The 17,404-nt window shown below is 34.3% G+C and overlaps 7 protein-coding genes across 7 annotated transcripts, besides 1 other annotated feature; 1 reads left to right on the top strand and 6 right to left on the bottom strand.

Annotated features, from left to right (window-relative positions):
* Positions 1 to 389: 389 nt before the first annotated feature.
* On the bottom strand, positions 390 to 821 carry TVAGG3_0599700 (Ankyrin repeat family; the record flags this gene model as incomplete). The annotated part of the gene is made up of 1 exon (XM_001317596.1): positions 390 to 821. The coding sequence occupies one exon, from the start codon at positions 819 to 821 to the stop codon at positions 390 to 392; it is 432 nt and encodes a 143-aa protein (XP_001317631.1).
* A 79-nt stretch (positions 822 to 900) lies between these two features.
* On the bottom strand, positions 901 to 1,782 carry TVAGG3_0599690 (cyclin-dependent kinase inhibitor 2C-related family; the record flags this gene model as incomplete). The annotated part of the gene is made up of 1 exon (XM_001317595.1): positions 901 to 1,782. One exon carries the CDS (start codon positions 1,780 to 1,782, stop codon positions 901 to 903), a length of 882 nt encoding a protein of 293 aa, XP_001317630.1.
* A 438-nt stretch (positions 1,783 to 2,220) lies between these two features.
* On the bottom strand, positions 2,221 to 2,405 carry TVAGG3_0599680 (spectrin binding; the record flags this gene model as incomplete). The annotated part of the gene is made up of 1 exon (XM_001317594.2): positions 2,221 to 2,405. A coding segment is annotated over one exon (185 nt), but the record flags the coding sequence as incomplete, so codon positions are not given.
* A 652-nt stretch (positions 2,406 to 3,057) lies between these two features.
* Positions 3,058 to 5,473, bottom strand: TVAGG3_0599670 (uncharacterized protein; the record flags this gene model as incomplete). The annotated part of the gene is made up of 1 exon (XM_001317593.1): positions 3,135 to 5,456. One exon carries the CDS (start codon positions 5,454 to 5,456, stop codon positions 3,135 to 3,137), a length of 2,322 nt encoding a protein of 773 aa, XP_001317628.1.
* Positions 5,474 to 8,862: 3,389 nt separating this feature from the next.
* TVAGG3_0599660 (uncharacterized protein) lies at positions 8,863 to 9,186 on the bottom strand (the record flags this gene model as incomplete). The annotated part of the gene is made up of 1 exon (XM_001317592.1): positions 8,863 to 9,186. One exon carries the CDS (start codon positions 9,184 to 9,186, stop codon positions 8,863 to 8,865), a length of 324 nt encoding a protein of 107 aa, XP_001317627.1.
* Positions 9,187 to 9,424: 238 nt separating this feature from the next.
* TVAGG3_0599650 (uncharacterized protein) lies at positions 9,425 to 9,715 on the bottom strand (the record flags this gene model as incomplete). Its single annotated transcript, XM_001317591.1, has 1 exon — positions 9,425 to 9,715. The coding sequence occupies one exon, from the start codon at positions 9,713 to 9,715 to the stop codon at positions 9,425 to 9,427; it is 291 nt and encodes a 96-aa protein (XP_001317626.1).
* Positions 9,716 to 10,714: 999 nt separating this feature from the next.
* TVAGG3_0599640 (DNA replication proofreading) lies at positions 10,715 to 12,115 on the top strand (the record flags this gene model as incomplete). Its single annotated transcript, XM_001317590.2, has 1 exon — positions 10,715 to 12,067. The coding sequence occupies one exon, from the start codon at positions 10,715 to 10,717 to the stop codon at positions 12,065 to 12,067; it is 1,353 nt and encodes a 450-aa protein (XP_001317625.1).
* A 3,753-nt stretch (positions 12,116 to 15,868) lies between these two features.
* Positions 15,869 to 17,404: part of a mobile genetic element that runs on past the window's edge.

The raw sequence follows: 17,404 nt of genomic DNA, 5'->3' as shown, positions 1-17,404 counted from the left end.
TGCAAAAGTATTCCTCCTAATTGTAATTAAAGAATCTGGCAATATTAAAGTTGTCAGTTTATAACAAAAAAAGAATGCTTCGTCATTAATGTATTGTATAGATGATTTAGATAAATCTAATGATGCACAATTACATCTAAGGCACGCCCGATCATAAATAGTTTTATAAACAGGGTTAGTAATAACAATATTACCAGTATAAGCTTTATTGAACTCATATATGATACTTCCTGACAAATTAATAATATTTTCGCTCAACCTAGAGAAGTGGGAACATTAAAATTTTTTTCTATCAACGGTTATTTTATATTTTTGTCAAATATTTTGTCACTTTTGCAATTTTGGAGTTAAAAAAATTCAAACCAAGATAATAACATATAAATATAATTTCATTGTTCAAAAATACCACCCTCTACCGCAATATGAAGAGCAGTAAGTTCAGAATTGGTTCTAGCATCCAAATTTGCACCTGATGTAGCAAGGAGTTCGACAATTTCTTTCAAATTCACAGTTACAGCGCAATGAAGAGCTGTAGCTCCAATTGAATTTTTAGAGTTTACATTAGCACCTTTCATAATTAAAAGCTTTGCTATATCTATTCTTTTGTTCATTATTGCCAAATGAAGAGCAGTATTTCCATATATATCTTTTAAATCAATATCTTCACCATGTGAATTAAGAAGTTCTACGATTTCTTGAGAGTTTTGAATAACAGCCACTAGAATAGCAGTTCTTCCTTCATCGTTTTTGGTTTCAATATCTGCTCCTTGTGAAATTAGAAGTTCTGCTGATTCTTTGCCTTGATTTGCTGCTGCACTCATAAGAGGCGTGTATCCATATTTTCCTTTTACATTAATGTTTGCGCCATGTAAAATAAGAATTTCTATTATTGCTGCATCATTATTTTTTGCATGTAATATCTGCTCCATGTAAAATAAGAAATTCAACGATTTCTTTATTTTTCATACTAGATGCACAATGAAGAGATGTACATCCATTAACTTCTCTTGCATTAATATTTGCGCCATGCAAAATAAAAAGTTTTGCGAGTTCTGTACAATTTCGAAGGGCTGCATAATAAAGAACAGACATTCCATTACTATCTTGTTCATTAATTTGTGCACCTTGCAATAAAAGAAGTTCCACTATTTCTTTATGATTAAAACCAGATGCAAGATGAAGGGCAGATCTTCCGTCATCAGTTTTAATATTTATATCAGCACCATGAGAAATAAGGAGCTTTACTATTTCTGGACTGTTGAATGCTGCAGCAAAAAGAAGAGGAGTACATCCATTATAGCTTTGAATATTAATGTCATGACCATGTAAAATAAGAATTTCTGCTATTTTTATATTGTTTCTGATAGCTGCAATATGAAGTGCAGTGGTTCCATTATCACGCTGAGAATTAATCTCAGCTCCATTCAAAATAAGAAATTGCAATATTTCTTTGCAATCATATGTTGCTGCGAAATGAATAGCTCCTGAACCATTAATCCCTCGAGCATTGATATCATCACAATTTGATTTCAAACACTCAACAAGAGAAAGAAGCGAAAAGCAAGGAGAATAAATAAAACTTTTCTGAAAATCGAATGTCATATCGAGATTGATAAAGAATGCTTGAAGATTTAGATATTTACTGCATACTTTTAAATCAATATCAATTTCATATTCATCCTTCAAAAAAGTAACAAAATCAATGTTGAATGAAATAATAGCATATTTCATACATTTTTCATCTGGTTCTTGTTCTTTCCTAAAAATGATAATTGAAGACATCTCTGTGTGATTTCTGATTTGAATTTTGTTATTAACAGCTTAAAACAGCCAACTGATCCATGATAGCAACATAATTCAAGAAGCGATAATCCATCATTTGATTTCGGATATAATTCACTTTTGAGACGTTGATCTTTATTGAATGTTTCTTCTTCTGTGAATTTTACAAAAGATGCTACGTCATCTTCCATAATGGACCTGTAGATTGTATTCTTTTCATGGATATCCATTGAATAATTATCAAGTTCCCAAAGTTTGAATTGTTTTTTGTGGTATTCATCAATGGGTAAGTTGTATTCTTTATAAAAGAAATGTTCCGAAACTTCGAGAGGGAAAAATTCTGGTTTTACATGAGTTTCTTCAAAAAGTAATTTGAGAATCATCCAATAGGATTTTAAATATCGGTTATTATATTTATAAGCGATAAAAATTAAATTGTATATCCTTTTTGGTGAAAATATCTTTGTATCAAGTAAATTCGTTTTAATCGTTTGGTAAATTTTTTGAATTTCTTCAATTTCTGTTGTTTTGATTCGCATGAATGATGAAAAAGTTTCTTGATATAACCTATATCTTTCTGTAAGCTCATTGTATAAATAATGATCATATTCGTGCTCCGCCATTTCAAAAAAGCCGTTAGTTATTATCAAAAGTTCTTAAAGAACAAATACTAAAGAATTTAATGTTGCTATCTACTTTAATACGATATTTTTGTTTAATATCATGAGCTTTCTCATCTAGAAGATCTATATTCAAAAAGATGTTAATTTCAATCTCAATGTAATTATGAACTTTCATGCTATTTTTAAATCTACGAAAGAAATTCAAGCTCAAAATACTTAAAAATCGTAACATAACAAAAAGTTTTACAAAAAATTTTTAAAAAGTTCAAAAATAAGCCCTACAATACATATAAATAGTGATTTATCATTTTCGGAAATAAGCACATTTTTATGTAGGCCGCTAAAAATTATAAAGTCTTCATCTGCTTTCGTACCTTAAGGTTCCCATAAAATCAAGCTAATCATTGAAAGCAGATGAAGACTAGTAATTACCATCGGACTATTTCAGAGAACTGAGCCTGAGCTCAATTCTCTGAAAAGTCCGAGATAATTTGATAAATCTCAAGGTAATCCAATTTTTAAAGATTCAATCAACAATTAGTGAAGCCTTAACGACTTCAAGAGAATTGACTGACACACTTCAGCAAAATATGTATTGATTGGAATGGACACATCTACATATAAAGTAAATATAATATATTAAAACTTTTGATTAAAATAAAAATATATAACATTTTAAAAAAAGAAATTTGTTGGATTTTGATGAATTCAAATCATCATTAATCCGAATTATTTCGCGTAAATAGACTGCAAGTCATCGAGAGGTTCGCTTTCAGAACTTTCTTCTTCAGACAAGTTGATTGAAGGAGCTTCAAGTTCTTCATCAACAGAAAGTGAAAGTTCTTCATCGCTGATCTCGATATTCTTGAAAACAGGCTGTGATTTCTGCACGGCATTTGCATTTCCAGGAGCATTTGGTTTCTTTTCTAATTTGAGTGGTTTTTCTTCTGTTGTTTTCTCTTCCTCGAAAACATCATTACTTGCAATGTTCCTTAAGAAGTTGAACATTCCAAAGAAGCCTTTAATAATTCCTCTTTGACCTTGTTGCTGCTGTTGTTGTTGTTGAGTTTCTTTTGGAACTTCGACAGTAACTTTTTTTGGTGTTTGTGGTGTTTCCTTTTTATCTGTAAGGTTCGGATCGAAGTTTGGAAGTTTCTCAACAACATACTCTTGTGTCTTTGAGTTTCTCAAGTTGGATCCTGTTGAAACAGGTGGTTTTGCTGGTTTTTCTTCCGGAGGTTTTTGAATTGTCACTTTTTGTTCTGTTTGTTTTTGTTCTACTTTTTGTTCTGGTTGTTTTTGTTCTTGTTTTGGCTTTTCTTGTTGAATAGGTTGTTGTGGTGTTTCGAAAGTGAATGTACTTACAGGACTCTTCTTTGGACTCTCAATTTTTTGTTTAGGAATGTCACTTTTCTTTGAAATTCCTGGTTCTGCAATTGTTGTCAAATCATCAGTTGGCTGATAGAATTCTCTTGGTGTCTTTACGTTATCCAAGTCATCCTCGTCATCGCTTTGTTCTTCCATCTGCTTTTCCATCTCTTGTTGTTGTCTGAGCTTCAAAGGCTTCAATTTTTCGATGTCTTTAATGACTTTCGAAGGTTTCAAAGCCATTTTATGTTTATAGACGAAACACTTGAGGATGAACTTCTGTACTGACTCATTATCAGTCATCTTCAAGTCAATAAAGTGCCTGATCGTCTTGTTAAATTCACATCCTGACACTTTTTGTTTGAAGTCACTTTTTATTGAATTTTTGATAATTGCTTTTGCGACTCTTTTGAAAGTGTTTATGTCCTGTACGTAATTCGATGATGCCATGATGAACAACGCTGTTAAAGCAGAGTCAGGGTATATTCTAAAATCATCTTCAATTGGTTTCAGAAGTGATTTCTTCGTTGTTCCAAAAATAGAAACAATATGTAACAAACAAGAAGCAACAGGTTGGTAAATAGCGTAAGCAGAGATGATAGGAACTCTATTTATGTTCAAACATGCTGTCAAAACGTTAGGAAGGTAATAAAATTTCTTCAAATCCGGAATTGTTGTTGTGATTGTTTGGATATGACGATTTGTGACTTTCATGAGGCAGATTGATGCTGGGAGAAGGATATCAAGGAGATCTCCGTATATGGGATTCATTACATTCTTCATTGAGATGTGATTTAAAATTGAAATTGGACCTCCTTTGGAAATTGCGGCTTCTGCAATGTCGTGGATACTGTAGTCATCGTGGGTATGTATCATAATGATTGCTTCGTTGGGTGTGAGCATTCTGTTCTTCATTCTCTCCTTTAAAACTCCGACAACAATTGTTTTCACTTCTGGACGAACAATGAAGATGTTTTGGAAGTAGAGAAGTGCGTATTGTTTGATATCCATGGATTCGTTGTAAGGAATGAATGAAACTGCGCGTGAAAAGTAAGAAATAAATGATGAAAAACATTTCGAGTCAATTTTAAGACAATCTGATAGGAAAAGTAAGATAATACTTGCGAGGATGTTATGGTCGAACTTTGGACACATTAATGATGTCAGAACGTTTTGAAATGTTTTGCTGTAATCCTGTGATTGAACAAAGTGCTGAATAAAGCTTGTCATAGCATCTGGGCTTCTCATTACGCATATTGGTATTGTTTCTTTGTCTAATGCAAAGACATTTCGTAAAAATAAGTTATCAATAAATTCGTTCATATGTTTGAGAGGTATTGACATGGCTAAGTTCTTTGTAAGTGTTCCTAGATAGGTCATATCGTTTGCTTTGAATCTATAAAAGTTTCTAACGAATTTTATAATTAATTCGTCAGGAAAATCTTCTATGATGTTCGGTTTGGTGAATTTTATTTGTTTGCTGAGATTTGTCAATGCAATATTTGATAAAACATTTCTAAAATTCAAAATTAAGGCCATAAAAATTAAATCTTGAAGATCTGGGTTAATGCACTTCACTGCTGCAAGAAACTCTTGCTGAGAGTTTTCTGTATCAGTTGGGATGATGATTTTTACGCATTCCCCAAAAGGATCTGCTTTCAAAGGTAAAGTTTTAGATCTCATTTAGAGTGTAAAAAAAAAATTTATATGGCAAAAATGATTTGGAAAATTTAATACTCATTTTGAACAAATTTGGCATTTTAATAGTTTTTGGGAAAAGATATCAGATATTGGTTATGGCAAAAACTAATAGTCGTCTAATTCATTTCATAGATTATGAGATCTATTGAGTATCTGTTAGTTCACAATTTAATGAGATATAGAAATATGATGTTTAGAATCAAAATATAGTTGATAGATTGTATGAATGTGATAAGAATCAAAATCTAATTGGTGAGAAGTTCATAAAATCGCATTAATTGGATGTCTTATGCTTTTAAATTTAAATATAGTATCTGTTATAGGCTATTTTTGCTTAGAAAGAATATGTTATGGATTGATGTTCACTAATTACAAATAATATTAAACTGTTAAGGATAAATTGGTTAGGCATATTATCACTTATGTGTATAATCTATCATAACTACAAAAACCTATCATTTTACTATTTCTGAGTGAAACTGTGATTAAATTGCTTCCTCAAAATTGATTAAACTACCGAACAATTTAGAAAATATTTTGTATTTGGTTCACTAATTATGGTTAAACGTATTAAGGTTGAGAAATCCATTCCAATTTGGGAAAAATTTCTCAAAAGAAAGAAATGTCTGTTTAAAAATTCGATGTCTACGCAAATTAATTACTTTTGGTACCCGCTCATCACAGAGTTCGAGCACCTAAACGGTTGGTTGATCAATATACTTCCGACCACCGTTCATCCAGAAGACTCAGACACCGAATTTGCTGCTGTAATTTTATATTTCATGAGATCAGATGGAAGTACGTTCAGAATCAATAAAATATTTGAACCGTACTTCTATGTTATGATGCCTTTTGATAAAATTAACGACTACAACGATCATAAAAAAGTTCGAAGAATTGAATACGTCACAAAAATTGATGTCGGAACTACAGAATACAGAAGAAATGCGGCAAAGCTTGTATTTGCAAATGTAAAAGACTTAGTTGCCATTCGTGGCGAATTATCTCGTACAAAAGCAGAATTACGTGAGTGCGATGTCCAATACTATCAAAGATTTTGCATTGATACGAATGTCAGAGTTGGCAGATGGTATAATATCGACAATGTCAACGGCGAACCACAAATATCACTTGAAGCAGAAAACGACGATGCAGAGCGACCAGGTCCAACACCACGTATTTTAGCCTTCGATATAGAGTGTTCCAAACAACCTTTGCAATTCCCAAATACCGAAACAGATCAAATCATGATGATCTCCTACATGTTAGATGGTACAGGGTATCTTGTTATCAATCGAGAATGGTTCTCTGAAGAAATTGAAGACTTCGAATACTCTCCTTTACCTGAATATTTTTGCGAATTTCACGTTACGAACTATCCAAACGAACGTGAGATGTTGAAAGGCTGGTTTAACCATATCCGCGAAGTTAAACCACACATTTTCGTTACTTTCAACGGAGATTTCTTCGATTGGGAGTTCATTCAAGAGCGCGCTCGCATTTTGAACCTTTCCATGTACTATGAAATCGGTTTCCACAAGTTTGGCGAAGAATTTGTTTCGAATTACGCTCCACACATTGATTGTTTCCATTGGGTACAAAGAGATTCATATCTTCCAGCCGGTTCACAAGGTCTTAAAGCTGTTACAAAGGCCAAACTCAACTACAACCCATTAGAACTTGATCCAGAAGATATTTGTCCTCTCGGTATGGAAGATCCTCAAAGACTGGCCAATTATTCAGTTTCTGATGCTTATGCTACATATTATTTATACGAGAAATACATTCACGGCTTTATTTTCTCTTTAAGTACTATTATTCCTTTGCATCCAGATGATTGTTTGCGCAGAGGTACAGGTACATTGTGCGAATCATTGTTGATGTCAGAAGCTTACAGAAACAACATTTTCTTCCCCAACAAAACAACAAATGATGAAATGAAAGAACACGAAGGACATGTTTTGATATCAGAAACATATTCAGGTGGTCGTGTCGAAGCCATCGAGTCTGGTATCTTTAGAGATGATATTCCAACAGAGTTCAATGTCAACCCTGAACAATATCAAGATATCATCAACAGAATCCCGAGAATCTTCAATTTCGTCATGAACACAGAACTTAAAATTAAAGAAGAAGATATTGCAAATCTAGATGAAGTGAAACACAACATTATCTCCGCTTTGGAAGACCTCAGAGATAATCCACATAGATCTGTTTCACCTGTAATCATGCACCTCGATGTCGCAGCCATGTATCCAAACATTATTCTCACAAACAGACTCCAACCAACAGCTATTGTCACTGAAGACTTTTGTGCAAAATGCAGAATGAAAGGTGACCAATGCCAGAGAAAAATGCAATGGATATGGAGAGGTGAATGGTTCCCTTCGACTCCTAATGAAAACAAAGCAATTATCAGACAGTTAGAAACAGAAACATTCGAAGGACAAAGCTGGTACAAATTGTCTACACAAGATAAAGCGAAATATTATAAACAGAGATTAAATAATTTCTGTAAGAAACATTACCAGAAACCAAAAGTCGAAAAAGAAATCATGAAAACGTCAATTATTTGCATGAAAGCACATGATTTCTACATTGAAACTGTCAGAGCGTTCAGAGATAGAAGATACGTGTATAAAAACAAAGTTAAATACTACACGAAACAACTAAATCTCGCTAAAACACCGGCAGAAAGAGAACTTGCGAAGAAGATGATTCTTTTGAATGATTCTTTGCAACTCGCTCACAAAGCCATTTTGAACTCTTTCTACGGTTACGTTATGAGAGCAGCTGCCAGATGGCGGTCCATGGAAATGGCTGGTGTCGTTACAAACACAGGAGCCACAATCATCAAACAGACAAGAGCCATCATATCTGGTTTAGGACGTCCTTTGGAATTGGATACTGATGGTATTTGGTGTGCTTTACCTGATACTTTTCCAATGTTCCAAACATTGATAATGAAAAACGGAGAAAAGAAAGGCTTCAATTTCCCTTGCTCCATGTTGAATGAAAATGTCGATAATGGATTTGCAAATCACCAATATCATACATTAGTTCAAAGAGGAGCAACAGAAGCTGATGATATCTACAGAGTTCACAAAGAAAACTCAATTTTCTTCGAACCTGATGGTCCTTACCACGCGATGTTCCTTCCTGCAGCCAGAGAAGAAGGCAAGAAACTAAAGAAGAGATACGCTGTCTTCAACTCTCACGGAAGAATCACAGAACTCAAAGGTTTCGAAATCAAAAGAAGAGGTGAATGGAAGATGATTAAAATGCTCCAGAAAGATGTTTTCGAATCATACATGTATGGACATACAAGACAAGAAGTGTATGATCACGTTGCCGATGTCTGCCGCCAGTACTTGAATGTCTTGACAACTCACGGACGAACAATTGATGATAACGAGTTGCTTGATTTATTGAGTGAATCTTCAACAATGTCAAAATCATTGACAGAATACGGAGACAGAAAATCAACAGCTTCTACAACAGCGAAGAGATTGGCTGAAGTTTTAGGTGATTCTATATTGAATTCAAGGTCATTGAAATGCGAATACATCATTTCAAGACTTCCTACTTCGGCATCTGTCGCGTTAAGAAGTATTCCTGTCATTATTTTCCACGATTCTGTTGACAACATCATTAATTGTTTGCAGAGATGGTGTGGAGATGCAAACATCAAATCTCCTGATTTCAGAGACATTGTTGACTGGGAATACTACACACAGAGATTCTACGGAGCTATCCAGAAGATTCTCGTCATTCCTTCTTTGATACAAGGTATCAAACTCAACAATTTCAATGTTCCTCCTCCAGACTGGGTTCTTCAGAAACAAAAAGAAGAAGCCCTCAAAAGAGGTCAAACAAAGATTGAATTTACTTCTGCTCCTATCGCACATCAGAAGATCGAAAGACCGAAATTTGTTAGAGACACAACTAATCTAACACCTTATCAATTGGCTTTGATTGAAGCAAAGAAGAAATGGCGTGAAACAAGGACATTGATCAGCCAAGAACAAATTCAGGCAAAGAGCTTTTCTGAATGGAGAGTCATTGAAATCAGACCTGCTTCTGAACCAGGTGTTGTCTCTGTTTTCGTACAAGTTGCTAGGAACGCTATCAAGAAGCTCGAAGTTTCCGTTCCTCGCATCTTTTACATCAATTCCACGAAAGCTTCCGCTGAATTCTTCGAAAGAGAATTGAAAGACAAAGTTAAAATTGTCAAAAAACATCTTCCTCACGAATTCAGACCGGATGTCATCACTCAATTCACTCTCACAGAAGAAGAGTTCCTTGAGCACAAAGCAGAGTTCAATTCCTCTTTCAACACTGCAGGAATCAAAGGTGTTTACGAGACACAAGTCACTCCTTTGTTCAGAGCTTTGTGCGCAATCAAAACATCAATCATTGCATCGAAGAAATTGAAATTGCAGCTCAAAGACTTGAAGGAAACAAGGCGTGCAATGTTGCCAGAACTCTTCTCTTTGAACAGAATCTATATCTACAGCTGCTACTCACATGGAAATGGTTTATTGGCTTTAGTCAACATCCCGAATAACGCGAAAACAGCTGAAGCAAATGTTTTCGTTTTCTCCAAAGACAACATTGAAATTTCAGCTCCTTCATTGAGACCATTACAAGAAGCAGCTCTTAATGATCTCAAGGATGCAACAGGTGTTGTAACACTCACAAAATACGTCGTGAAAACATTTGCGAAGATCCACGAAGCAGCGAGAAGTTTGCATGAAACACTTGTCAAAATTGGTGGACAAGACAATTCCGTTGTTTTGTTGCAGAGCCATTTGGAATTCGATCAATTGGTCGGTCCTCTTGGAATCATTTCTCTACATCAATATCCGATTGTCACATTGGATTTCCTCCATTCCGATGACAATCTCGATCCAGACATTTCAGAAACAGGATCAAGACACAGAAACTGGCAAGATTACGCGTTCATGCATTTCACAACTCGCTTCATCCAAATGAATGGAAACATCCAACAGAAACTGGATTATTCGTTGATGCTTTCCACACCATTAGGAAACATTTCTGATGATTTCTGCATGAAAGCCTTGGATTTAGTTTTCGCAAGAGAATTAATCAGATCAGACTACATCATGTGGTACTCAGAAAGCAGCGAGCCAGATATTGGTGGCGCTTATTCGAACCAGTTGATCACAATGCCAGGAGATCCGCACAAGATGTTGATGATAAATCGCCCTGGAATTTACATGTCACATTGTGTCGACATCAGAGTTGTTTATCTCGGAGTTACAGCTGTTATCGAGTGCCAGACATTGTTTGATAAGTTGTTGCCATCTCACAATGCTCCTTCTGCTTCTGATTTCTCTGTTGCTCCAACAGCAGACGCAGTTGTTGTAACTCAAAACGTTTTCTTGCTATTATCAGATTTCTTAGGAAAACTGATCAAAAAATGTGGAGATGAACGTTCAATTTTGAGTGAAATGATTGCACAAGTTGGAACATGGTTATGCAACTCAAATTCCGTGTTCTATGACCCTGCAATACACTCTGTTTATTGCTTGTTCTTGAATAATGTTTTCAATGAAATGGTCAGTAAATTTGAGGAACAACACATCCCTGTAATTTACGCTGATCAATCAAGAATTATTGTTAACAACGGAGACTTCCCATTGGCATCAGCCATCAACGCTGTAAATCAGAATCAGCTCACAAACAGAGTTGATTTCCTCGAGATTTCAAGTTTCGACAAACTCGTTTGGATTGACAATTATAACTATCATTGCATCGCAAACGGAGAAATCTCTTACGAATGGAACATCGCAAACTTCATTGGTGTTTCATTCAGAGAACAATTACAGCGCTATTTCACAAAATTCTTGGAAGCTGAAAACATTTATCGTTTCATCAGAGAAAAAGGAATGGATATGATGTTTGAAATAACAAACATCTACAAATCCAAACAAGGAGTTGAAGAAATATTCCAGAATCCACTCAGATCTCCTCATGATATCACTAAATCTGATGTTTTGGTCCTTCTTAACACAATTTTCGCTGCAATGGAAAATTTGAATGATGAAAACGCTGGTTGTGAATGTCCAGAAAGTGGCGAAAACGTGTTGAGAAAGATCATTTTGGGAACAAAGAGAAATGTTTTGATGTTGTTAGGTGTCAGTGATCATGATCCACGCGCCAAATTCGTTGATCCATCATTACATTTGTATATCCTTTCTGTTCTTTGCAAACATTGCTTACATACAACAAATATCGACATTTTGCGTGACCAGAATTGTTTGCAAGGCAATTTCTTGTGTCCTATCTGCAAAGCTGTCTACGATACAGAAGTAATCGAAAGATGGCTCTTCGAGGAATCCTGCAGAAAGATAGAACAGTTCCAGATGCAAGACTTGGCTTGTCCGAAAGGCCACGTCGCTCATAGAAAGATGCCAATGAGCTGCAAAGATGACGGTGGAAACCTCGGAAACACTGTCAATAAGGATGAGATTAATGAATACCTTCATACTGTTGAAGTAGCAGCAAATGAAGTCGGACTTGGAAGTTTGAGAGATACAATCTCTTACATTTTGAATTTCACCAAGTAATTTAATATATTAAATTGTAATTTGAATAAATATATAAATATATCTTACATGTGATACAATTTTTGACTAACCAGAAATACCAATATGTTATGTTGAGCTAAAATGTTATCTATCATATATTTCCTAATATGTTTATTTAATAGGTGTTAAAAAGATAACTTTTACTGAAGATTGTGAAATAACGAAAGAATTAGTCACCTTCTCTCATATGTGTTACCAAGTAAAAATAACAATATAACGATAATTAGAATAAAAAAATAATCGTTGTAAAGAAACTTTAGTGCCCAAAAAAAAAAAAAAAAAAAAAAAAAAAAAAAAAAAAAAGTAGTGGGGCTTCCAGGCACTTCGTGCCTTCTAGCCCTGAAGATGTTTAGTATAAATGAAGTCTTAGAGGACAAACATGACTATGAGTTTTGATATGACAAGATAGAATATGAGAGAGGTCCTATAAACCGGAGAAAGTGTTATATAAACATCTGTCATATTACTCAGAATATTATACAGAATTCAATAAAAATAATGTTTAGGGTAGAAGGTTAGATATAACCTCTTTTCTAACCTCTTTTCTACCCTCTTGAATTTGTCAAGATTTCTTCGTAAATGTTTTGTCAAGACTTCTTCGTAAATGTTTTGTCAAGACTTCTTCGTAAATGTTTTGTCAAGACTTCTTCGTAAATGTTTTGTCAAGACTTCTTCGTAAATGTTTTGTCAAGACTTCTTCGTAAATGTTTTGTCAAGATTTCTTCGTAAATGTTTTGTCAAGACTTCTTCGTAAATGTTTTGTCAAGATTTCATCGTAAAATCAGACAAAAATAATGTTTAGGGTAGAAGGTTAGATATAACCTCTTTTCTAACCTCTTTTCTACCCTCTTGAATTTTCATGAAATTTACACCAAAAATATACTACTAGGGTCATTTACGAAGAAATCTCAACAAAGTCTTTACGATGAAATCTCAACAAAACATAGACAAGAAAGTTCATGAGAAATTAGATGAAGAAGTCTTAACAAAGTCTTTACGAAGAAATTCATGAAAATTCAAGAGGGTAGAAAAGAGGTTAGAAAAGAGGTTATATCTAACCTTCTACCCTAAAATATATTTTTGGGTCATTTACACTCATTTACGAAGAAATCTCAACAAAGTCTTTACGAAGAAGTCACAATAAAACGTCTGTCAAAAACCGCTTTTCTGTCACTTTTCAGGAAAAAACATTTTTATTATTATATATAAATGAATTTTACAAAACCACCGTTACCCTTCTTTGGAAATAAGAGTAGATGTAAAGATATTATATTGAGAGAACTTAAGAAACTACCGAATGGTCTAACATTTGTAGATTTGTTCGGTGGAAGTTTCTATATATCCCATCTGTGTCATACAATATTCCCAGACTCAAAGATTATATGCAATGACTTCGACAACTATATGAACCGTCTCAAACATATACCAGACACAAACAAAATATTGAGTGAGTTGAAAGAAAAGATACCTATAGGTAAGATGGAACGTATACCATTAGATAAGAAAAATATTGTGAGAGAGGTTTTGAAAAAAGCAGAATATATAGACTGGGATAGTATATCTGCTAGACTATTATATAGTGGTGCTATAAGAGTTCATGACATTGAAACACTTATGTCAAAAGTTTTATATCTTAACTATACAAATGTTTTCAAAGAGGACATAGAAAAATATATTGAGGGTATAGAGTTTGTGAGATGTCATTGGACAGATTTGTATGAAAAATATAAAGACAAGGAAAATGTTTTCTTTATAGTAGACCCGCCGTTCTATAACACATGGGATTTTCAATACCAAGTAGACTGGACTTTGAGAGACTCTTTAGAAACTTTAGACGTTTTACATAACCATCCATGCTTTTACTTTACATCCGATAAAAGTGGTTTGGAAAGTGTCATGAGATGGTTAGAGGACATACATGACTATGAGTTTAGATACGATAAGATAGAATATGAGAGAGGTCCTATAAACTGGAGAAAGTGTCATAACAAAGAAATTTTACTAGTAAGTAAATGTGGTTTGAAATAGGACTACTTGTTTTAGGTTTTTTCCATTGTGTCATTTATTTATTTGACGTGGCAGAAAAGTACAGAGAATATGAAGATGAACCAATGCCTGCAAATGTTCAGTATATGTACTCGTAAGAGATATTTTATCTAATATTAAATGGACGCACAGAACTTAGCAAATGCACAGCAACCTGGACAACCAAACCCAGAGAATATTCCAAATGAAGTTAGAATACAAACTGCAATGGCAAACTATGGTCAAGTGCCAACAGATGTACAAATGCAAACTGCCATGTCAAATGACGCTGCGTTAGGCTTACCACCATGGTATGCAAATATGAGATGGAAAGAGTTTTATACAAACCCCGAAGTGGGATATAAACAACTCTATGCAGATGACGCGAACACAGGAGTTGACCCAGAATATGTTTTCTACCAGAGGAGAAACAGAATGTATGAGCTCCAGTTAAAGAATGCTATGGAACTCAACAGGAAACGTAAGAGACTAGGCGGACATTAGATTTTTACATATAGTAAAATGGGTTTCTTTGGAAGAATAGGAAACTTCTTTCGAAATGTTGGAAGAGGTATATGGAATGGAATAAAATCTGTCGGAAGAGGAATTTGGAACGGAGTCAAAAATATTGGTAAAAGAGTAGGTCAGTTTGTTGGTATTATACCTAAAGACCCTGAACCAGAAGAACAAGCTCCTGTTATACAACAGCCTGAACCTGCACCACAGTCTATGGCAACCAAATCCAACACCTCAACCGTATTAAAAAATTATATTTTTACCGTTCGATAGTAGTTGTATATGAAACTAAGTTCTAAGTAAAACGCATGGTATAATGGAACTATTCTCTTTCTTCCATCTGTTGTAAACCATACTTGAAAGTCTGAAATACTTCCACTTGGTGGTTCATATAGCTTTGTAGGTTTTTCGAAAAAGTCATTTGCCAAGCATAAAAAAGAGTTTTGTGCACCAGAAAATGAAGCATGAACTATAATAGCAGCTGGGTCGAAAACATCTTTAAATAAATATGGTTCATCTCTTGCATATCGACTGTAAATATTTGCTAAAGGAAGTTCGACTTTCTGATTTAACATTCTTTGCAAATAATACCATGACATTGCAGTGAATTCTGTATATATTTGTTCGTCTTTCTTTGGATTGTCTTCGTAGATTTGAAATGACACTTGTGAATTTTGTTTGTCATATACAATTCTCACATAAAGTGTGCTCTCGGTATTTGCATATTCATCAGCATATTTTGCATAACATGAATTTATTTTATCTTCTATATTTTTTTAACGCAGTCTGTAGAGAAGATGAAAGGTCAACTTGTATTAGCTCAATTTCTTCCCACATTTTTCGTTTCCCTTCAGATATATAATCTATATGAAACCTTACAATAAATGGAAAACTTTTATCTTCTTACAGACACAAACTTCATTCTACGAAAGCCAATAGCTTTTGTGACAGATGGGTCTCTTAGCCATCTTAATGGGTAGTCAAAACGATAGCCTTCATGCTTTACGTCTCTGTCTCAAACTTTTGACCGACATTAGTAAAAAGTTCATCTAATGGTTTAGTTGTAGCAACTCTTGAATTTTCTTTTTCTATTGGAAGCATATTTTATCTAGAATAAAAATGTCGAAAGAAACAGCGTCTATGAGAGAAATACAACACAACCGACAACTCATTTTGCAAGCTCTAAATAAGAACACAACAAACTTTTCAAACTATTCTAAGATATCTGAGTCATTGAAAGAAGGAAACTTAAAACTGACGATAAACCCAATGACAGATGAGTTTCTGTTTCAAGACAGTAAGAACCATACTGTTTGTATAAATCAACAAAAAGAACTTTAAACGAGAAACCTATAGATGAACTTCTTTTGAAAGCAGATATTGACAACAAAGCTGACAAAGAGTATGTAGATGCAACAAGAGACTATATTCTCGCATGGACAGATAGAACATACCCACAAAAACACCATACACATAACATCTATGACGTAGATGAACTACCAGCAATGTTAGATGACAAAGCGGATAAAACATATGTTGACAATAAAATGTCAAGTGAAGTGACAAGAGCTGACAAAGAATATTCTAAAAAGACTCATACACATACCATTGCAAATATTACAAACTTACAAGAAACCTTAAACAGGAAAAGTGACGTTGGACATACACACGATTTCTTCGCAACTGTTGGTATAGAAAATATTGAAGGAAACGGTTGAAGAAACTGGTGGGGATGTATTTAAATTGGAAACCTCCTAACTTTCCAATTCCACAAGGTTTAACATCGGATGAAGACAACATAACAACGATGAGATACATTAGATGTAGAAATGTCTATGTCATGGAGGATGAAAACAAAGTTAAATTCACTGCTCAAGATTATATATGATAAAAAGCTGACAAAACAGAGCTTCAAACGTTAAAGACAGAAATACTTCAAACAGTATATCCTATAGGTTCTATTTACACGTCAATGAACTCTACCAGACCAGAAGTAGTACTTGGTTTTGGAACTTGGACTCAAATAGTCGACAGGTTTTTGTATTGTGCAAACTCTTCAAAGGAAACAGGTGGAAGTTAAAACGATTTCAGGTGCAAATTACCTGCGCACAGTCACTACGTAAGTTTAACTACATCTGAAGCAGGTTTGCATAGTCATAGATTTTGGGATTGGTCAGGAATGACAAAAGGTAAAGGATATTGATGTTAAAGAGGACGTTAAGTTTGCTATAAATTGTTACTGGAGTAACACTGAGGTAGGAGGAAGCCATACACATCGCGTTTCAGGATATACGCAAACAACGGGACAAAGTAAAGACTACATGCCACCTTACATGACAGTTTACGCTGGTATAGAAATGCTTAGTCGTCATTTTCAACTTCTTTAGCATATTCGTCAGGAGTTGTCTTATATTTGTTAGGAACTGTCTTTGAAAGTATACCACTTGAACTTTGACAAGTTTGAAACGAGGTCTGACAATAGTCGTTTTATCTTCTGCTTGCAGTGTGTACATTTTTGCCATGTTTGCCTAAAACTTCATAATATTCTCTTGTATACTTTCTTCTATTTTTACGAACACGAATGTGAGTACCTGTCGAGTTCCCATTGTTGTCATAGTCAATAGTATTTTCATATGGGTCGCGTTTAGGTATTTCTATTTTTTACTTTGTCACCTTTCTTAAGTTTGAAGCCTGGTATTCTTTCTTGTTTGTCTCTTTTGACTAAACTATTAAATATATAGTCTTTCTCTAAGTCAGGGTTTTTTTCATTTCTTC

The sequence above is a fragment of the Trichomonas vaginalis genome, chromosome II (assembly GCF_026262505.1).
Source record: "Trichomonas vaginalis G3 chromosome II, whole genome shotgun sequence".
Taxonomy (NCBI): Eukaryota; Parabasalia; order Trichomonadida; family Trichomonadidae; genus Trichomonas; species Trichomonas vaginalis.
This window is presented reverse-complemented; position numbering and strand designations above follow the sequence as displayed.